Genomic DNA, 23,456 nt, shown 5'->3' on the forward strand with positions numbered 1-23,456 from the left:
AAGGCCGCAGTGAGCTGTGATCACACCACTGCTCTCTAGCCCAGGTGACAGAATGAGACCCTATCTCTAAAACAAACAAACAAACAAACAAACAAACAAACAACAACAAAGAAAAGAAAAAGAAGGAAACCCAAATTTTCCACAAAAGGAACTGGTTAAATACATTACAGCCCACCCAAGTTATAACCAAATTATTTGTAGCTATTAAAAATTATATAGTTTAGCTGGGAACAGTGGCTCACACCTGTAACCAGCACTTTGGGAGGCCCAGACAGAAGGTTCACTCGAGTCAGGAGCTCGAGACCAGCCTGGCAAACGTGGCAAGACCCCGTCTACTAAAAATACCAAAAAAATTAGCTGGATATGGTAACACGCATCTGTAATCTCAGCTACTGGGAGGCTGAGGCATGGAAATCACTTGAACCTGGGAGGTGGAGGTTGCAGTCAGCTGAGATCACGCCACTGCATTCCAGCCTAGAAAACAGAGCAAGACTCTGTCTCCAAAAAGAAGAAAAAAAAAATTATATAGTTTATCTCAAACTGTCTGTGGTAAAGGATGAATGTTTTTCTTAAAGTTCCAATCCATCAGGGACCACAACTTTTATAAAAATCCAGTAAAAATAAATTACTATGAAAGTGAAAATAAAAAATACACAAACCCCCCAGGCGTGGTGGTTCACGCCTGTAATCCCAGCACTTTGGGAGGCCGAGGCGGGTGGATCACCTGGGGTTGGGAGTTCTTGAAACCACCCTGACCAACATGGAGAAACCCTGTCTCTACTGAAAATACAAAATTAGATGGGCGTGGTGGCGCATGCCTGTAATCCCAGCTACTCAGGAGGCTGAGGCAGAAGAATTGCTTGAACCAGGGAGGTGGAGGTTGCAGTGAGCCGATATCACGCCATCACACTTCAGCCTGGGCAACAAGAGTGAAACTCCATCTCAAAAAACAAAACAACAACAAAAACAAAAAAAACATAAACTCGTAATTTTTTTGTCTTGCCTTTTTATTGAGACAGGGTCCCGTTCTCTCACCCAGCCTGGAGTGCAGTGGTACAATCATGGCTCACTGTAGCCTTGACCTCCCCAGGCTCAGATGATCCTCCCATCCTAGCTTCCCGAGTAGCTGGGACTACAGGCATGTACCACTATGCCTGGTTAACTGTCGTACTTTTTGTAGAAACAGGGTTTCACCATGCTGCCCAGGCTGGTCTCGAACTCTTGGGTATGGAGTCCACCTGCCTTGGCCTCCCAAAGTGCTGGGGTTATAGACATAAGCCACTGTGCCCTGACTGTAACTTTCATTACTGGATTTTACAAATAAAAAATGATCATGTCCAATTGCTAGAATAGTTTCTAAACACTCTCAATTTCTATACTTATGCCATTACGAACTCGTAACAAAGGATACAGATTAGCCATTTGTAAGCCACACTTTCAACAGTGATAGAGATATATTTGAATATGAAAAAAAAGTTCATAATCCACAAGTTGAATGTATTCATGTACTGTATATAGAATTAAACTTTTAAATAGTTCTTTTTTTTTTTTTTTTTTTTGAGACGGAGTCTCGTTCTGTGGCCCAGGCTGGAGTGCAGTGGCCAGATCTCAGCTCACTGCAAGCTCCGCCTCCCAGGTTTACGCCATTCTCCTGCCTCAGCCTCCCGAGCAGCTGGGACTACAGGCGCCCGCCACCTCGCCCGGCTAGTTTTTTGTATTTTTTTAGTAGAGACGGGGTTTCACCGTGTTAGCCAGGATGGTCTCGATCTCCTGACCTCGTGATCCGCCCGACTCGGCCTCCCAAAGTGCTGGGATTACAGGCTTGAGCTACCGCGCCCGGCCTTTTAAATATTTTTTTAACGCACATTACACTGGGTGACAGAGGAAGACCCTGTCTCAAAAAAATAATAAAAGCACATTACAAAGCGGTATGATAAAAAGATTTTAAACCTTAGACAACTAATATATAGCAAAATGTTAGCATTTAATCTTGTGGTTACAGAATTAAAGATGACTCTTACTTTGTTCTTTTTGTTTTTTTGTTTTTGAGACAGTCTAGCTCTGTCGCCCAGGCTGGAGTACAGTAGCACAATCTCGGCTCACTGCAACCTCTGTCTCCCAGGTTCAAGTGATTCTCCTGCCTTAGCCTCCTGAGTAGCTGGGATTACAGGTGCCTGCCACCACACCCGGCTAATTTTTGTATTTTTAGTAGAGACAGGGTTTCACCATGTTGGTCAGACTGGTGTCGAACTCCTGACCTCAAATGATCTACCTGTCTTGGGCTCCCAAAGTGCTGGGCTTACAGGTATGAGCTACCGCGCCCAACCTACTTTGCTTATTTTGCTTATCTTGATTTGCTATGAGCATTATATCTAATGTAAAATAAATTTTTTACCCAAATTGTTGATGGTTGGCCTCAAACAAATGTCTTTTCTATTCTTTTATCTCAATCTTTCTCTTGTCCTCTTATAAGTTTGAGGAAATAAAAGCCAAAACCACTTTCCTTCTATATCTATTGCAAGAAGTGCTATAAAACATTTTCAGAACTTTTTTCCTTTTTCAGAACTGTTGATCACCACAGAAGACAACAATCTGTCCAAATGCCTGAATGCCCCGTCCCCAAAATAAGGAGACTAAATAACATGAAACTTTCTTTCTCTCAACAATGTTAAGTTTTATACCACAATTTAAAGAGAGAATAAAACTTTTTTCAAATCCTCACATTTATAAAAATTATCCTGGAGGTAGATGAAGAAATGAGAGAGAGGGAGAAACCAAGTGACTATGCATAAATCCACAGAAATGATACAAGGCATATTAAGAGTAAAAAGAAACTATTTAGACAATTCTAAAAGCTCTAATGTACCTCAAAGATGGGCTATTATTCTGAGCTTCTATATTCCAGTATGCATGTTTTTTACAGGGTTTACAAGCTTTTACTAGACTGACTTATACAAGCACATTCTAGTTTCCATTCAGAAGAAATGTAACTATCCCATATGTAGAAAACAGTCATTAACCTGTTTAGATCATGAAAGTAATCACCCAAGGTAAACAAGCAACTTTCTTTTCTTCCAAGTCCTAAAAGATGCCATCTGTTGGCAGTCTTCTGACTGCTGCCCCAGCCCCACAGGAAGGGATCAGACTGCTTCAAGGGGACTCCTGAGGAAGAGTGATGCCTCAGGAATCACCATTTCCTACTTCAGCTGCATTTCCTCTTCTTTGTATTTTTATACTAAATTCCTAGAAATGGAAATGCCAGGTCAAAAACTAACACTCTGACACAAACTGCCAAATTGTTTTTAAAAAACATTACCTCAGTTTATGGGTACCCCAGTACCCATATATTTTTAAGGTCACTAACAAATGAGGTTGAAGGCCTCTCCAGACCAGTTATATGTTAAAGTAGAAAGATATCCACTATATATTAAATGAAAAGAGCAAACAGCAGACCAGTATGTAAGGTATGATCCAAATTGTACAAAAAGAAAAATGGAAAGGCCAGGCAAGGTGGCTCATGCCTGTAATCCCAGCACTTATTGGGAGGCCGAGGCGGGCAGATCACTTGAGTACAGGAGTTCAAGACCAGCCTGGGCAACATGGCAAAACCCCGTCCCTACAGAAAAAATACAAAAATTAGCCAGGTGTGATGGCATGCATTTGTAGTCCCAACTACTTGGGAGACTGAGGTGCGAGGATTGCTTGAGCCCAGGAGATGAAGGGTGCAGTGAGCTGAGATCATGCCATAGCATTCCAGCCTGGGTGAGAGTGTGACTCTCTCTCAAAGAAAAAAAAAAAAAAAGGTAAATTTAGATAGCTAGATAGATTGATATACATATGCTTGTATATGCATACAAAACTGGATACCCAAGAAATTCACCAGTGGGAGAAAATCTGACGCATGACAGAAAAAAGTCATTTTGTATCTTTTTTAAAAAAAAATCAAAGTGTGGCAGGGCACAGAGGCTCACGCCTATAACCCCAGCACTTGGGGAGGCCAAGGCGGACAGATCACTTGAAACCAGAAGTTTAAGACCAGCCTGGCCAACATGGCAAAACCCTGTCTCTACTAAAAATACAAAAATTAGCCAGGCATGGTGGTGTGCACCTGTAATCCCAGCTACTCAAGAGGTTGGGGCACGAGAATCACTTGAACCTCAGAGCCAGAGGTTGCAGTGAGCCAAGATCATGCCACTGCACTCCAGCTGGGGCGACAGAGCGAGACACCATCTCAAAAAAATAAAATAAGGTCGGGTACAGTGGCTCACACCTATAATCCCAGCACTTTGGAAGGCAGACACAGGCGGATCACCGGAGGTCGAGACCAGCCTGGCCAGCATAGCGAAACCCCATCTCTACTAAAAATACAAAAATTAGCTGGGTGTGGTGGTGCACGCCTGTAATCCCAGCTGCTCGGGAGGCTGAGGCAAGAGAATTGCTTCAACCTAGGAGGCAGAGGCTGCAGAGAGCCAAGACTGCACCATTGCACTCCAGCCTGGGCAACAGAGAGAGATTCTGTCTCAAAAAAAATAAAATAAATAAAATAGACTAGGCGTGGTGGCTCATGCCTGTAATCCCGGTACTTTGTAAGGCCAAGAGGAGCGGATCACCTGAGGTCAGGAGTTCAAGACCAGTCTGGCCCACATGGGGAAACCCCATCTCTAGTAAAAAATACAAAAAATTAGCCAGGCATGGCAGCAGGTGCATGTAATCCCAGCTACTCGGGAGGCTGAGGCAGGAGAATTGCTTGAGCCCAGGAGGCAGAGGCTGCAGTGGGCCGAGATCACACCACCGCACTCCAGCCTGGGCAATAAGAGCAAAACTCTGTCTCAAAAAAAAAAAAAAAAAAAAAAAAGAAAAAGAAAAAAAGAAAAGAAAAAATAAAAAAAAAACTGAAGTGATATATTACTTTCACAATAAAAAAGGGCAAAAACCAAATTTCTTCACTTCTACAAAACAGAGTAACAGATGATCAGTGTTGGTCAGGACATAGAACAACAGGAATATACAATGCTTGGGGGAACTTGCTAAAGATGCATATACCCTGTGACACAGCAATCCCTTTCATAGGTACTTGACAAACTCCTGTATGTCCTCAAACCTGCTGACTGGTTTGCAACAGGGTAAGGAGTTTGCACCACAATGTAAATCAGCTATGGCAGACCCTTGAATAACACGAGTTTTGTTTTGTTTTTAAGGAGACAGGGTCTTGCACTGTTGTCCAGTCTGAAGTACAGTTGCTTGATCACAGCTCACTGCAGCCTTGACTTCCTGGGCTTGAGCAATCCTCTCACCTCAGTCTCCCAGGTAGCTAGGACTACAGACGCACATCACTATGCCTGGCTAATTTTTTATTTAATTTTTAAAATTAATTAATTAATTCTTTCTTTTTGAGACAAGTTCACACTCTGTCACTCATGCTGGGTGCGGTAGCATATTCACTGGAGCCTCAACCTCCCAGGCTCAAATGATCCTCCCACCTCAGCATCCCAAGCAGCTGGGAACACAAGTGTGCACCATTACGCCCTGCTAATCTTTGTTTATTTTTAGGAGAGATGGGGCTTGCTATCTTGCCCAAGCTGATCTCTAACTCCTTGGCTCAGGCCATCCTCATGCTTCCAACTTCCCCAAGTGTTGGGATTATGGGTGCAAGCCACTGCACTCAGCAACAACACAAGTCCACTTACACGTGGATTTTCTCCCATCTCTGCCACCCCTGAGATGGCCAGACTAACCCTTCATCTTCTTTCTCCCTCCTCCTCAGCCTACTCAATGTGAAGACAAGGATGAAGACCTTTATGATGATCCACTTCCACTTAATAAACAGTAGATATATTTTCTCTTCCTTACGATTTTCTTAGTATTTTCTTTCTTCTAGATTATTTTAAGAATACAGTATATGACAAATATACGAAATACATGTTAATCAACCATTTATGTTATCGGTAAAGCTTCTGAACAACAACAGGCTATTTGTATTTAAGTTTTGGGGAGTCAAAAATTATACATGGGCCGGACACAGTGGCTCAGACTTGTAATCCCAGCTCTTTGGGAGGCTGAGGCGGGAGGATAGCTTGTGGTACGCACCTAGTCCTAGCTACTAGGGAGGCTGGGGCACAGGAGGACTGCTTGAGCCCCGGAGTTCGAGGCTGCAGTGAGTCATGATCACACCACTGCACTCCAGCAGGAGCCACAGAGCAAGACCCTATTTCCAAAAAAAAAAAAAAAGAAGAAAAGAAAAGAAAAAAGTTATACATGTATTTTTGACTGCATGGGGGAGGGGGGCGGTCAGTGCCTCAACTCCCACACTGTCCAAGAGTCAGTCATATTTCACTATAATGATGTTTAATTCAGCTGTCTTTTTAAAAAATAAATAGCAAAACTGTCTTAATAAGTGCGTTGATTTAAATTCTGGCACAAGCTTCTTATTTTGTCATGAATTGCCAATGAGTGCACTAAGAGAATATCAGAATGTTCACAGCAGCACCTTTGTAAAAGCAAAAACCTGGAAACAGCCCAATAGTCCAACGGTAGAATTGACAAATAAATTAAGTATATGCATATAATTTACACTAGAGTGAAAATGGTGGAATTACAGTGATCTATAAAAATGTGAGTTTTTTTAAAAAGTGAGTCAAAGAAAATGTTTCCATTTATATAAAAGTTCAGCAATATCAAAACTAAACAATTATGTTAGTTTTTTTTTAAGTAAATAAAGTCAAGGGAATGATAAATACAAAGTTTAGATTAGTGGCTACCTCTGAAGGCAGGGAAAAGAAGGGAGCAGAGTGGGATATGCAGAGAACTTCAAAGGTCATGACAACATTCTTTTTTTTTATAAATTTGTATGGTGAGTACACAATTTTTTTTTTAACCTTACACATTCTCAACAATTTTTAAATATCTACCAGTATTAAAAAAATGTTTTATAACTGCCTAAAATCACTATTCCTCCTCCCTCATTCTAGTCCCTTGGTTCGCTCCAGCTTACCTGGTAGCTGGGTGTTACAGAGTACTGAATTCCCGTGGCTGACTGCATGGTCTCAGACACTGCTTCATACACAGGAGGGGCAGGGGCAAGCACCCGGTGCTGGTGAGGAAAAGCCTCTGTGCTGCCAGGGATCCGACGCTGCTGGGCTGCATACACCGGTGACTCCTGGTCATCCAAACGCCGCTTCATTCTGCGCTCATGCTCAGGGATGCACTACAAAACCTGCAGAAACCAAAAGCAATAGCATGCAAGTCAATTCTCACTCCAGTATGATGTACGTAACTTAGGACCAGTCACCCAAGTTTAGTAAAAGCCTGACTCCCAGAACTGATCATCTGTTTCATCTTAGTGATGTTTAAGTGTATGTGGGCATACCGCCCAACCACAGTGAACAAGTTATAAATGAAAAACACATTTAAATAACATAGTTTTAATTAATTTGGTACTGTGAAGTTGAAAAATAGGCTCCAATTTAAAAATACAAACACAACCTTTTATCCCATTATTCTCTAGTTTTCTCCTCCAGTGCTATTACTCCTAATATTAATTACATATCCACACGCTGCAAAAATATTCAAGCACTTCTTAAATCCTCTCAAAACCTACTACTATAATTGTGGTGTAATTTAAAATTTGTTTCAACAATTAAAATGGTATCATGGAAAGAACACTGTGCCAGGAATGGGAAGACAAAGATTCTAGACTTGCCAATTTAAAATGCTATGTAATTTCAACAAGTTCCCCGTTCTATATGAATTTGTTTCTCCAACTATAAAATAAGAAAGTTGGAACAGATCATGCCTAAGTTTTCTTCTGGTTCTAACAGTTATAAGAAGAGATTCTCTTAGCTTAATAATACCTCTGTGGGAGACAATTTCCTTCCTGCAGGACACAAAAAGTCTATGAACATTTGGCCCAGGAATCTACTTGGGTCTTTGGAGTCTTTCCACATCAGTATCACTAACACAATAACACACCATCAGTGAGAAAGAATGCATCAGCCATCCAAAGAAAAAAGGCCCCACCACTTTTCCAGTCCCCAAAAAATATCTTAAATAAGACACCACTGCTATGGAAAGAAGATAAAAATTACAGTAATAGTGGGAGATTTGGCAAACCACTCCCCTCATCTAAAGTAAAGTATGTTAAAAAAAATAATAATAATCTTTACCTAATTCTTAAGTCTACCCAAGATCTTTTCTTTATCCTCTGGGAGCACACAAACCCTGAAGGGAAAGTAGTCTTTACAAGGACTCTCCATGGCTGTTTCACCTTTTCTTTGTCCTCATGATAGTCCTCAATCTGGCCGCCACTCTAATCCTTAGATATGAAATCCTGTCTCAGGTTTTTCTCACATTTCACACACCTAAGTGGGAACCTGACACAGCAGCACAACTGATTAATTTGCAAGCTGGCCACTTTTATCTTTCTGTAAACTCGAGCCACAAATACACTCTCTGTGGCCTATATAACTTCAGACTAAGTCTCTCAGCTTTGTGTGTGATAATATGTGGAACTCAGTTAAATGGAGTTGAGAACGTTTCTTTTTTTTTTTTTTTTTTTTTTTTTGAGACGGAGTTTTGCTCTCTCGCCCAAGCTGGAGTGCAGTGGCACGACCTCGGCTCACTGCAAGCTCCGCCTCCTGGGTTCACACCATTCTCCTGCCTCAGCCTCCCCGAGTAGCTGGGACTACAGGCGCCCACCACCGCGCCCGGCTCATTTTTTGTATTTTCAGTAGAGATGGGGTTTCACCGTGGTCTCGATCTCCTGACCTTGTGATCCGCCCGCCTCGGCCTCCCAAAGTGCTGGGATTACAGGCGTGAGCCACCGCGCCCGGCGAACGTTTCTGACAGTTGCTGATAAGTAATTTAAAATGTCTTAGCTAGTTATGCTTTCCTAGGTTTTTCTAGTACGAAGCAGCATGTTTAGCTTAGTATTCCAAAAGCTTTTAGACATATTAAGAGGTTGAGAATATAGATTTATGCATGCTATTTGATATTTGAAGAGCCACTAATCAACTACGAACACTAAACCTCAACGTGCTTTGGGATGAGGAACTGAGTCTAATTATAGGTAGAGTAAAATGTCTTTTTGGCTATTTCTTATATATGTTCATGACTTTCAGTGGTTTGGTCTTGGGTTCTGTTGGTTGAAAACTGATGCTTAACTCATCGGAGACTAACCTCTGTAACCAAAAATGAAGTCAATACTTTATAGGCTGGATGCAGTGGCTCACACCTGTAATCCTAGAACTTTGGGAAGCTGAGGCAGGCAGATCACCTAAGGTCAGGAGTTCAGGACCAGCCTGGCCAACACAGTGAAATGGTGTCTCTAGTAAAAATACAAAAATTAGCCAGGCGTGATGGCGCACATCTGTAATCCCTGCTACTTGGGAGGCTAAGGCACGAGAATCGCTTGAATCCAGGAGTCAGAGGCTGCAGTGAGTGGAGGTCCCGCCGCTGCACTCCAGCCTGGGCAACAGACTGCAAATCTGTCTCAAAACAAAACAAAAACAAAAAACAATTATAGAAATGTTATGATAGGGCAGCACTGGGTTTAAAAAAAAACTTTATAGGCTGGTCACAGTGGCTCACACCTGTAATCCCAGCACTTCGGGAGGCCGTGGTGGATGGATCACCTGAGGTCAGGAGTTTGAGACCAGCCAGGCCAACATGGTGAAACCCTGTTTCTACTAAAATTACAAAATTAGCCGGGCATGATGGCATGTGCCTGTAATCCTGGCTACTCAGGAGGCTGAGGCAGAAGAATCGCTTGAACCTGGGAGGAGGAGGTTGCAGTGAGCGAGATTGCACCACTACACTACAGGCTGGGCGACAGAGAGACTCTGTCTCAAAAAACAACAACAAAAACTTTATAAATAATAAGCCAAAATCAGATGTGAAGAGCACAGCACGACTATAGAAAAAACACCAGAGTACCTTTTAAGAACTGGATTCTATCGGATGGGAGAATGTTTGAGGGCAAAAAATAAAAACAAACAAAAAAGAACTGGATTCTACTCCAAACTCTTATCTACCATGAAGCTTTCTAATTTTGGTCCTATTTTCAAACAGGGGCAAAAGGAGGGGATCAGCCTACATTAGTGATTTCCAAATGCTGGTTTATGAACCATAAAGAAAAAGAAGAAGTGAGCTTTTCATAGATTAAGTATCACAGTACTATGGTCTATTCTGATATCATATCCTATCTTTTGGCTGTTAAAATATCGTTTGTTTTATAAAGCGACTGGGATTTCATATGGTACTTAACTTTATCCACCTCCAGAGTTTGCTTTCCATACCACCTCTACAACACTGCAGAACTTTCTCTGAACCATACTTTATTTCTTTAACAATTACCACTCACAGTTCTATTCCTAACTCTCTCTCTCAAATACATTGCTTCCACTCTAATCATACCCCTTGTTTCAGGGCCTGATCATCCTTCACAACAACCTTATAAGCAAGGTGTTCTCTAATTTATGAATGAGGAAATTGAAACACAAAGATTAAGTAAACCGCCCAAGGTTGCACAGCTAGTAAGAGGCAAAGCTGAGATATAAATCCAGGAAATCTGTCTCCAGAGCCTGGTTCTTAACTACTTCACTACCTTACCTCTCACAGAAGAGATGAAATGAAGGAAGAGTCAGTCCCTTTACTTATTTAAGGCACACATGCAGGGAGCAAGTTCAGCTGTTTTTAACCTTTCACATACTTAGCTAACTCATCCTTCTTCAGCCTAAACCTAATAAAGCAGAAATGCTTCAGCAGCATTCATTCATTAAAAGCAAATGCTTAGTGAGTAGATATGAAGTCCGTAGATGATTTCAGCCCTTGCCCTCTAAAAGTATAAAAACTAGTTGGGGAAACCATACATAGTCTCACTAGTAATAAAAAATGTGTAAAGTAGGCCGGGCGCGGTGGCTCATGCCTGTAATCCCAGCACTTTGGGAGGCCGAGGGGGGCAGATCACTTGAGGTCAGGAGTTCAAGACCATCCTGGCCAACATGGTGAAACCCTCCCTCTACTAAAAATACAAAAATTAGCCGGGTGTGGTGGTGGGCGCCTGTAATCCCAGCTACTCAGAGGCTGAGACATGAGAATCACTTGAACCTGGGAGGCGGAGGTTGCAGTGAGCTGAGATGACGCCATTGCACTCCAGCCTGGGCAACAGAGCAGAACTAAGTCTCAAAATAAATAAATAAATAAAAAAGGCTGGGCACCATGGCTCACACCTGCAATCCCAGCACTTTGGTTGGCCGAGGTGAACGGATCATCTGAGGTCGGGAGTTCGAGACCAGCCTGATCAACATGGAGAAACTCTGTCTCTACTAAAAATATAAAATTAGCCGGGTGTGGTGGTGCATGCCTGTCATCCCAGCTACTCCAGAGGCTGAGGCAGGAGAATTGCTTGAACCTGGAAGGCAGAGGTTGCAGTGAGCCGAGATCACGCCACTGCACTCCATCCTGGGCAACAAGAGCAAAACTCCGCCTCGGGGGAAAAAAAAAAGTAATCTACTCCAAAGCAATTTAAAAAAAAATGATGCAGTGTGGGTAAGGATACAGGGAAACACTGATGGAGGAGGCTTTAATTGGTACAGCCTATTTAGTTGGCAACTTGTAGGTATTTATTAAAATTTTAAATGTGCATACCCATTCCATGTATTATGGAAAACTATGTAAGAATCAGATCAAAGTTTCTCCACAAATATAAATAATGAACGCTAAAACATACTAGATTTTGGAATACTAAAACTAGCAATTCCACTTTCAGGTCTCTATCCTACACATCTGCCAAGTATATTTATTGCAGCAAAGTATGAAAATCTAAATGTATATCAATAGCTAAATAAACGTGATCATGCATATTATGCAAAACTGTGTAGGAATCAGAAAGATCAGGGTTTATCCACAAGTACAAAGAATGAACTCTAAGACATACTAAGTGAAAACAGCAGGCTAGGTCGGATACGGGGGCTTACACCTATAATTCCAGCACTTTGGAAGGCCAAGGCGGGTGGATCACCTGAGGTCGGGAGTTCGAGACCAACCTGACCTACATGGAGAAACCCTGTCTGTACTAAAAACACACAAACATTAGCCGGGCGTGGTGGTGCATGCCTGTAATCCCAGCTACTGGGGAGGCTGAGGCAGGAGAATCGCTGAACCCAGGAGGTAGAGGTTGAGGTGAGCCAAGACGGTGCCGTTGCACATTCCAGCCTGGGTAACAAGAGTGAAACTACATTTCCAAAAAAAGAAAAAAAAAAAAAGAAAACAGTAAGCTGTGGAATACATATAGCATGATCTCATGTATGTATACACACACAAAACGTACTAAAGATTTGTACATTTTATTATATGCAACATTTGCATCGAAAGAAAAATGTGGCTGGGCACAGTGACTCATGCCTGTAATCTCAACACTTTGGGAAGCTGAGGCTCAAGGATGGCTTGAGCCCAGGAGCTCGAGACCAGTCTGGGCAACAATGGGATGACCCTGTCTCTACAAAATAAAAAAAAATTTTAGACGGAAATGGTGGTGTACAATTATGGTACTAGCTACTCCACGGACTGAGGTGGAAGGATCGCTTGACCTCAGAAGTTGAGTTTGCAAGGTTGTAGTGAGCAGTGATCATGTCACTGCATTCCAGCCTGGGCAACAGAGTGAGACACCGAGACCCCGTCTCAAAAAAAAAAAAAGAAAAAAAAAGAAAAAGAAAAAACGTGCTAGCGAGGCACAGTGGCTCACAAAGTGCCTGTAATCCCAGTACTTTGGGAGGCCGAAGCAGGTGAATCTCTTGAGCACAGGAGTTCAAGACCAGCCTGGACAACATAGCGAGACTGTCTCTATAAAAAATACAAAATTAGCCATGCATGGTGGCATGCACCTGTAGTCCCAGCTATTTAGGGGGCTGAGATGGGAGGATCATGTGAGCCCAGGAGACGGAGGTTGAGGTAAGCTGAAATCTTGCTACCGCACTCCAGCCTGGGCAAAAAAGAAAAATGCTATAAACAATATTAAACTCTAGATAATGATAAACATGCTCAAGTACTAAGATGAAGAATACTAATGTCTGCAATTTATTTTGAAATACATCAAAAAATTAGATTCATTGACGGAGGGCTGGATAGGTGGACACGCATATGTTAAACCAAGTAGTAGAAAAATGATAATGGTAAAATCTAGGTAGTGTGTATATGGGTGTTCATTATATTTACTAAAATTCTATCAACTTTGTTGTATATTTGGAAATTTTCTTGATAAAGTCTTGGAAAAAAAAAATCCACAGATTCTGAGGGTTAGGGAAAAAAAAAAAAAAAACAGGAAGAAAAGCCAACAATACAAACCAGCTCCTGAGTGGAAAAAATAAGTACTATAAATTGGGAAAGGGGTACAGACAGGTACACTTCGGAAGACTCTATAAAGGTAAATAATCAGCTACATCTTGAAAATTAGAGACGAATTAGAACACAGGGGTATAGAGCATGAAATTAAAATATTATAGTAAGTTTAGACATATAGGCAATAGTTATTTACAATCTTTGCCAAGTCATTCATCCCACAAGTAATTAGCAAGTGTGTATATCATACCTGGCGCTGTGTGGAGGGTTAGAAGTCCAGCACTGAGTCAGAGATTTCCTCCCTGACAACAGCCAAGTCTTCCATATATGACTGCTATCAGCTGACATCCTCCTCGCAAGAATCCTGTCAGATAGGCAGTCCCAGAACCCTCCTTTTTTTTTTTTTTTTTTTTTTGCAATAGTATACCATTATGTCCATCAGGCTGGAGTGCAGCAGTGCAATCATGGCTCACTGCATCCCCAATCTCCTGGGCTCAAGTAATCCTCCCACCTCAGCCTCCCGAGTAGCTGGGACATAGGCAGCGCCACCATATCTGGCTAACTTTTGTATTTTGTACAGACAGGGTCTCGCTATGCTGCCCAGGGTGGTCTCGAACTCCTGGCCTCAAACAATTCTCCTGCCTTGGCCTCCCAAAATGCTGGGAGTATAGGCATGAGCCACTGCGACCAGTCAGAACCCTCTTCTTTTGAGGGAAACTGATACTCAAATAACTTGTTCAAGGTCATATACCTAGCTAAAGGAGCAAGAGGTTGAATTCTTCCTCCTTGGAATATATGACCAATCTAAAGTAGAAACACTGGACAGATCATAAAACCATGCTTGCAGAGGGGTACAGTATAATTCTAGAATATAAAATATTTGAAAACCAAACGATGGAACCACAAAGTCAGTCACAAAAGTATTGTCAAGTCCTGCTTTAGCCAACATGGTTGGTCTCCAACTGTTTCAAATTTGGAGTTTACAGTACTATCGGAAGTCTAGTCTATGAAAACATAAAAAGAAAAAAAAAAAAAGCACTTTGACGTACAGAAACTATGGAGAGAAGACTAAATAATGGCAGCAGAACATTTAAAAGTCACCTGGCGGGCACAGTGGCTTGTGCCTGTAATCCTAGCACTTTGGGTGACTGAAGAGGATCATTTGAGGCCAGCAGGTGGAGGTTACATTAACCAAGATTGTACCACTGCACTCCAGCCTGAGTGACAGAGGAAGATCCCGAACACACACACACAAAAAAACAACTACAGGTCCTAAAAGTCACCTGGCCATGTGTTATAATAAAAGGTGGGGGCTGGGCATGGTGGCTTACACCTGTAATCCTAGCACTTTGGGAGGCTGAGGCGGGCAGATCACTTGAGGTCAGAAGTTCTAAACCAGTCTGGCCAACATGGTGAAACCCTGTCTTTACTAAAATACGAAAAACAAATTAGTCGGGTGTGGTTGTGGGTGCCTGTAACCTCACCTATTCAGGAGGCTGAGACACAAGAATCACTTGAACCCAGGGTGTGGAGGTTGCAGTGAGCCGAGATCGCTCACTGCATTCTAGCCTGGTCAACAGACCAAGACTCCATCTCAAAAACAAACAAACAAACAAAAAACGGGTGGAATGCTGGGTGTAGTGGCTCACATATGTAACCCTAGCACTTTGGGAGGCCGTGGTGGGAGGATTGCTTGAGTCCAGGAGTTTGAGATGAGCCTGGGCAACAAAGTGAGACACCATATCTACAAAAAAATTTAAAAATTAGCTGGGCATGGTAGTGAGAGCCTGTAGTCCTTGCTGCTTAGGAAGCTGAGGTGGGAGGATCACTTGAGCCTGGGAGGTCGAGGCTATAGGTAGCTGTGATTATGCCACTGTACTCCAGCATGGGTGATGGAATAAGACCCTGTCTCAAAAAAACAAAAGTCTATCCCAGTCAGTTTGTTTAAATGCATACTCTTAGAACAAAAAATAAAATAAATAAATAAATAAATGCATACTCCTTATTTTTTATAAATGCATACCCTTGATATAATGGAAAGTTTCTCTTCAAAAGCAAACTTCTATCAAAGTTATTAAGTCAATGTAACTTCAACCCAGTGCAAATTTGAGTAGTCTAATTCAAAATTTGTCCAAAAGTCCACCTCTGGTTTAAAATCTGCTAAGAAAGAATCTATTACAGAATGAAAGGCACTCTATTTAGATTTCCTATAGTGATTAGAATTATTACTTCACAAAATTAACAACCAGCTCTTCTCAAAAGACACCGTTAGATCTAATATCCAAGCCTCCTTTGAACTCAGTTTTTACATTTTTCTAATGCAGCGGTCCTCAACTAGGGGAGATTCTGCCTCCCCAGGGCACATGTAGTAATGATGGAAGACATTTTTGGTTGTCACAACTCAGGAGGATGGAGTGCTACTGACATCTCACAGGTATTGTAAAAGGATGTTGTCAAACATCCTACAATGCACATGACAGTCTCCTCACAACAAATTATTTGGCCCCAAATGTCAACAGTGTGCCAAAGTTGAGAAACCTAAATCTAATCACAACCCCAACTGTCGTGTGTGTGTGTGTGTGTGTGTGTGTGTGTGTGTGTGTATATATATTATTTTTTAGATAGAGTCTTGCTCTGTTGCCCAGGCTGGAGTGCAGTGGCGCAATCTTGGCTCACTGTAAGCTCCACCTCCCAGGTTCACACCATTCTGCGGCCTCAGCCTCCTGAGTAGCTGGGACTACAGGTGCCTGCCACCACGCCCGGCTAACTGTTTTTTGTGTTTTTTTTTTTTAGTAGAGAGGGGGTTTTACCGTGTTAGCCAGGATGGTCTCAATCTCCTGACCTCGTGATCCGCCCGCCTCACCCTCCCAAAGTGCTGGGATTACAGGCGTGAGCCACTGCTCCCGGCCTTGTCATGTATCTTTTGTGAGCTTTGGTGGGATTATCTTAGGCTGTGGCTTGACAAATTATACAAAGGTAGTCCAGGACAGTCATCTTGGTTATGGAACGACATCAATGCTTTTTTTTTTTAAGACGGAGTTTCACTCTTGTTGCCCAGACTGGAGTGCAATGGTGTGGTCTTGGCTCACTGGGACCTCTGCCTCCTAGGTTTACGTGATTCTCCTGCCTCAGCCTCCCAAGTAGCTGCAATTACAGGCACCTGCCACCACACCCGGCTAATCTTTGTATTTTTAGTAGATATGGGGTTTCACCATGTTGGCCAGGCTAGTCTGGAGCTCCTGACCTCAGGTGATCCACCCGCCTCAGCCTCCCAAAGTGCTGGGATTACAGGCGTGAGCCACTGCACCCGACCATCAATGCTTCTTTTACGGCATATGATACACCTTTAACCTGCATTATACCATTACACATTGGCCAGACACTCTGGCCTAGAGTTTTTTAGAACTCTTTTTTTACGCCTGGTCCCCTTTCATCCCTTTCTTGGTTTACTGTCAAGTTTGATCTGTAAAACTCTTCTGACTCAAAATTTTACAGCTGTTCTGATACCATAATGCTCATTGAGTCTATAAAAATAAAAATAAAAAATAAGGCCAGGTGTGGTGGCTCACACCTGTAATTCCAGCACTTTGGGAGGCTGAGGCGGGCGGATCACCTGAGGTCAGGAGTTCGAGACCAGCCTGGTCAACAGGGTGAAACCCCATCTCTACTAAAAATACAAAAATTAGCCAGGCGTGGTAGCGGGCGCCTGTAATCCCAGCTACTTTGGAGGCTGAGGCAGGAGAATCACTTGAACCTGGGAGGCAGAGGTTGCAGTGAGCCAAGGTCACGACATTGCACTCCAGCCTGGGCAACAGAGCAAGACTCCCTCTCAAAAATAAAAATAAAAAATAAAAATATTATTATTACTTACTATTTTAATAAGAATGTAAGTAGCAATTTCCTTTTTTTTTTTTTTTTTTGAGATAGAGTCTCACTCTGTCACCCAGGCTGGAGCGCAGTGGTGCAATCTCAATTCACTGCAACCTCTGCCTCCCAGGTTCAAGCAATTCCCGTGCCTCAGCCTCCCAAGTAGCTGAAATTACAGGTGCGTGCCACCACACTTGGTTAATTTTTGTATTTTTAGTAGAGATAGGGTTTTGCCATGTTGGCCAGGCTGGTCTCAAACTCCTGACCTCAAGTGATCTGCCCGCTTCAGCCTCCCAAAGTGCTGGGATTACAGGCGTGAGCCATCGTGCCCAGCCTTAAGTAGCAAATCTAAATTTTTATTCCGTACTTTCCTGGGCACTGGGGAATATAAATATCCAAAATGTGCAACATCCTTTAAAATGCAACCAACTACTCATCAAATGTCATGCAAGAACCTGGAACATAGCCATTCTATACATTTTTTCTTTCTTTTAAGAAACAGGGGGTCGGGCTCAGGCCTATAATCCCAGCACTTTGGAAGGCTGAGGCGGGCGAATCACAATGTCAGGAGATTGAGACCATCCTGGCTAACACGGTGAAACCCTGTCTCTACTAAAAATACAAAAAATTAGCCAGGCATGGTGGCAGGCGCCTGTAGTCCCAGCTACTCGGGAGGCTGAGGCAGGAGAATGGCGTGAACCTGGGAGGCAGAGCTTGCAGTGAGCTGAGATCGCACCACTGCACTCCAGCCTGGGTGACAGAGCAAAGACTCTGTCTCACAAAAAAAAAAAAAAAGAAAAAAGAAAAAGAAACAGGGTCAGCCGGGCACAGTGGCTCACGCCTGTAATCCCAGTACTTTGGGAGGCCAACTCGGGTGGATCACGTGAGGTGAGGAGCTCAAGACAGCCTAGCCAACATGATGAAACCCCATCTTTACTAAAAAAACAAAAAAATTGGCCGGGCGCGGTGGCTCAAGCCTGTAATCCCAGCACTTTGGGAGGCCGAGGCGGGCGGATCACAAGGTCAGGAGATCGAGACCACAGTGAAACCCCGTCTCTACTAAAAATACAAAAAATTAGCCGGGCGCGGTGGCGGGCGCCTGTAGTCCCAGCTACTCAGGAGGCTGAGGCAGGAGAATGGCGGGAACCCGGGAGGCGGAGCTTGCAGTGAGCCGAAATGGCGCCACTGCACTCCAGCCTGGGCAACAGCGTGAGACTCCGTCTCAAAAAAAAAAAAAAAAAAAAAAATTAGCCGGGCATGGTGACGTGTGCCTATAATCCCAGCTACTCAGGAAGCTGAGGCAGTAGAATTGCTTGAACTTGGAAGGTGGAGGTTGACCGAGATCTTGCCACTACACTGCAGCGTGAGCAACAGAGCCAGACTCCGTCTCAAAAACAAAAAACAAACAAACAAAAAACAGTGTCTTGCTCCACTGCCAGGCTGGAGTACAGTGGCATGATCATAGCTCATTACAGACTGCTGGGCTCAAACAATCCTCCCACCTCAGCTTCCTGAGTAGCTGGGACTACAGAGTGGCTAATTAAAAAAAATTTTTTTTTAGAGACAGTCTCCCTACATTGCACAGGCCGGTCTTGAACTCTTGGCCACAAGCGATCCTCCTGCCTCAGCCTCCCGAGTAGCTGGTACACACCACTACACTTGGCTTCCACTCTGTAAACAGGTACACACCACTACGCTTGGCTTCCATTTTGCAAATTTTGATTCCAGGTTTCAGGTACAGCTCTAGTAAGGTTCTAGCTTATCACCTCTGGGTCTTTTTTTCCCTTTCTGCCCATGCATCATCAAGTGAAATACTTTGAAAACTCACTTCATAATTTTGTCAGAGAGAACAGTCATCTTCTTTGCTCCATAATCGTAAGCATTCTCATTTTTAGACTAATAAATGACAATCAGAATGAACAATCCAGGCTGGGCGCAGTGGCTCATACCTCTAATCCCAGCACTCTTAGAGGCTAAGGTGGGTGGATCACGAGGTCAGGAGACAGAGACCATCCTGGCTAAAATAGTGAAACCCCATCTCTACCAAAAATACAAAAAATTAGCCAGGCACGGTGGCATGCACCTGTAGTCCCGGCTACTCGGGAGGCTGAGGCAGGAGAATCACTTGAACCTGGGAGGCAGAGGTTGCAAGTAAGCCAAGATTGAGCCACTGCACTCCAGCCTGGGCAAAAACAGTGAGACTCTGTCTCAAAAAAAAAAAAAAAATCCAATTTTTTTTTTTCATTTTTACATACTTTTTCATTCTAACCATCTACATACATATACATAACTTTGGCACATGTCCATTTACAAACTGCATCAACTAAGTTTTTGGTGTACAAATATCCTGAAAGATGAAAGAATACTATCATACATCTTTTTGGCAAAGTGCAGTGGTTTTTTTTTTTTTTTTTCATTTCTTAAAAATAGAATCTCACTGTGTTGCCCAGGCTGGTCTCAAACTTCTGGGCTCAAGTGATCCTCCTACCTCAGCCTCCCAAGAAGTTGGGATTGCAGGCATATGCCACTGCACCCAGCCCAGTTCTGATTCTTATAAAAAGAAAATCACATTCTAGCTGGGTGCCTGTAGTTCTAGTTATCTGGGGGTAATGAAGCAGGAGAACAGCTTGAGCTTATGAATTTAAATCCAGCCTGGGCAACATAGTGAGACAGATCCCCTCTTTAAAAAAATAAAAAATTAAAATTAAAAAAACCACCATCGGGCATGGTGGCTCACAACTGTAATCCCAGCACTTTGGGAGGCTAAGGCAAGTAGATCCTGAGGTTGGGAGTTTGAGATCAGCCTGACCAACATGGAGAAACCCCATCTTCTACTAAAAATACCAAAAATTAGCCAGGCATGGTGGTGCATGCCTGTAATCCCAGCCACTCGGGAGGCTAAGGCAGGAGAATCCCTTGAACCCAGGAGGCAGAAGTTGCAGTGAGCCGAGATTGTGCTATGGCACTCCGGCCTGGGCAACAAGAGCAAAACTCCGTCTCAAAAAAAAAAAAAATAATAATCATATTCTAAACTCATCTAGGGTACAGTCACATATGTATATGGGTGGAAACAGGATCCTGCTATGTTGCCCCGCCTGGTTTTGAAGTACTGGGCTCAAGTGATCCTCCTGTCCCAGCCTCCCAAGATGCTGGGAATATAGGTGCATGCCACCATGCCTGGCTGAAGACTCGTATTTTACAACTTGGTTTATATAACTTTACCATCATCCTAACAGTATAGAGTACTACTGTCACACAGCATTCATCTACAAGTTCCTCCGAAATGTCTTCTATGGTCAGTTTTCTTCTCTTTGCCATTATAGGAGGAAAATGAAAAACTATGGATTTTTAAATATGTCCAATGAAACCTTAAAAGTTGAAAAATAGTATAAAAATTACCATGTACTCCTTCCCCTAGATTCTCCAAATGTTAACACCTTACATAATGCTTAAGATGGTATCTCCCAACTTCTTTTATACTTTCTTGAAAGATGCTGTAGGCTGGGCATGATGGCTCATACCTGGAATTCCAGCACTTTGGGAGGCTAAGGTGGGTGGACTGTTTGAGCCCAGGGGTTCAAGACCAGCCTGAACAACATGGCAAAACCTTCTCTCTACAAAAAAAATACAAAAATTAGCCAGGTGTGGTGGCACATGCCTGTAGTCGCAGTTACTTGGGGGGCTGAGGTGAGAAGATTGCTTGAGTCTGGGAGAAGGTTGCAGTGAACTGAGACTGCGTCACCGCACTCCAGCCTGGGTGACAGAGTGAGACCGTGTATCCAAAGAGAAAAAAAAAGTTGCTTTAAGTTTTAGGAAAAGCAATAAGAAAATTTAAGGGCTGTGGTGCACACCTATAGTCCCAGCTACCTAGGATGCTTAGGTGGGAAGATCACTTGAGCCCAGAAGCTTGAGGCTGCAGTGAGCTATGATCGTACCACTGCACTCGGCCTGGGCAACAAAGCGAGGCCCCATCTCTAAAAACGGACGTGTAAAACTAATGATTTATTTCATTACTGCATATCCTTTTAAGCAATTCTGTAATTCTCCCTTTGTCATATTATTTTAGTCCTTTTTAGCATATTTGGGAATTGATGAGTAATGATGAAATAATTCCTAGGATGATGAAATACCAAAATATTTCAATATATAGGAAAAATAAGATCAGTAAAACTCCATAACGTTGTTTAGATGTACAAGTGGTAATAGCTAAAGTGAGTTTATTACTTTGGAAAAAAAATAATTTTCAGGCTGGGCGTGGTGACTCATGCCTGTAATCCGAGCACTTTGGGAGGTCAGGAGTTCAAGGCCAGCCTGGCCAATATGGTGAAACCCCATTTCTACTAAAATTACAAAAATTAGCCAGGTGTGGTGGTACACACCTGTAATCCCAACTATTTGGGAGGCTGAGGCCGGAGAATCGCTTAAACCCAGGAGGCGGAGGTTGCAGTTACCCGAAATTGTGCCACTGCACTCCAGCCTGGGGACAGAGCAAGACTCCATCTAAAAAAAATATTAAAAATAAAAATAAATTTTCTCTTTGCTGTTTTGAAGACCTCCAATAAATAAAAGTCACGAAATATACATCTTTACAAGTAGTCAGTACTGCTTTTTTTAAAAAAAACTCAAAACTATGAGTCCAGACCACGTGGGGTGGCTCAGGCCTGTAATTCCAGCACTTTGGGAGGCCGAGGTGGGCAGACTGCTTGAGCCCAGGAGTTTGAGACCAACCTGGGCAATACAGAGTTCAATGACACTGATGTTACATAGACATTTCTTACTACCATAGGTAGAAAGTGAACAGGAAATTATTTAGTTCAATTCAAAATGTATTAATAATTGTTATCAACGTTAATTTTCTGATTTGATCATTGTATTGTGGTTTTAAAAGATACACTTGGGGAATCTAGGTGAAGATTATAGGGCCCTTATTTGTATTATTTTTGCAACTCTCTTTGAAGTCTGAACTTATTTCCAAACAAAAAGTTTTTTAAAAAATTAAGCATTAGGCCAGGCATGGTGGCTAACACCTGTAATCCCAGCACTTTGGGTGTCTGAGGCAGGTGGACTGCTTGAGTCCCGGAAGACCAGCCTGGGCAACATGGTGAGACCCTGTCTCTGTTTAATACAAGAAATTTAATCTTTCAAAATATCTATAAGGCCAGGTGCAGTGGCTCATGCCTGGAATCCCAGCACTTTGGGAGGCCAAGGCGGGTGGATCGCCTGAAGTCAGGAGTTCAAGACAAGGCTGCCCAATGTGGTAAAACCCTGTCTCTACTAAAAATACAGAAAATTAGCCAGGCATGGTGGTGGGCACCTGTGATCCCAGCTACTCAGGAGGCTGAGACAGGAGAACTGCTTGAACTTGGGAAGGGGAGATTGCAGTGAGCCGATATCGTGCCACCATACTCCAGCCTGGGCGACAGAGCGAGACACTGTCTCAAAAAAAATTTAAAAAATGAGCCAGGTGTCGTGGTGGGTGCCTGTAATCCCAGCTATTCGGGAGGCTAAGGCAGAAGAATCACATGAACCTGGGAGGTGGAGGTTGCAGTGATCCAAGATTGCACCACTTCACTCCAGCCTAGGCGAAAAGAGCGAAACTACATCTCAAAAAAAAAGAAAAAAGAAAAAAAAATTTATAAAAGACAGAAAAAGTAAATAAAACAAAAATTTAAGTATTAATAGTAGGGGAGGGTCAGGCTCATAATCCTAGCAGAGGGAAGATTACAGAGAGACACTGTAGGTGGGAGGACTGCTTGAGGCCAGGAGTTCAAGTCCAGCCTGAACAAAATGATGAGAACTTGCTGCTCTCAAAAAAAAAAATTAAAAAAATAAAAATAAAATAAAAAATAACAAAGCATTATAAGCAGGGTATGGTGGCACATCCATATAGTCTGATGTTTTGGGGAGGCTTAGGTGCGTAGATCACTTGAGCCCAGGAGTTTAAGTCCAACCTGAACTAACATAACAAGACCTTGTCTCTAAAAGGAAAAAAAAAAATTTTTTTTTTTTTAATTAAAAAGGAGGCCAGAGGCCGGGCATAGTGAGTCATACCTACAATACCAGCACTTGGGGAGACTAAGACGGGCAGATTACTTGAGCCCAGAATTTCGAGACCAGCTCGGGCAACATGGGCAAACTCGTCTCTTTAAAAATTACAAAAATTAGCTGGGCAAGCTAATGTTAGCATGCCCCTATAGTCCCAGCTACTTGGAAGGCTGAGGTCAGAGGCTCACCTGAGCCCAGGAGGTCGAGGATGA

The 23,456-nt window shown here is 42.9% G+C and overlaps 1 protein-coding gene across 9 annotated transcripts in view; it reads right to left on the reverse strand.

Annotated features, from left to right (window-relative positions):
• Window positions 1-23,456, reverse strand: part of SIN3A (SIN3 transcription regulator family member A) — an 86,715-nt gene that overhangs the window by 52,466 nt on the left and 10,793 nt on the right. For 8 of the 9 annotated variants that reach the window (XM_077938041.1, XM_028850317.2, XM_028850316.2 and 5 more), the window contains 1 exon segment: window positions 6,992-7,213. In XM_077938041.1, the coding sequence (XP_077794167.1) occupies window positions 6,992-7,180 (189 nt within the window). In that variant the 5' untranslated portion in view covers window positions 7,181-7,213. 9 annotated transcript variants of the gene reach the window in all.

The sequence above is a fragment of the Macaca mulatta genome, chromosome 7 (assembly GCF_049350105.2).
Source record: "Macaca mulatta isolate MMU2019108-1 chromosome 7, T2T-MMU8v2.0, whole genome shotgun sequence".
In the NCBI taxonomy this organism is placed as follows: Eukaryota; Metazoa; Chordata; class Mammalia; order Primates; family Cercopithecidae; genus Macaca; species Macaca mulatta.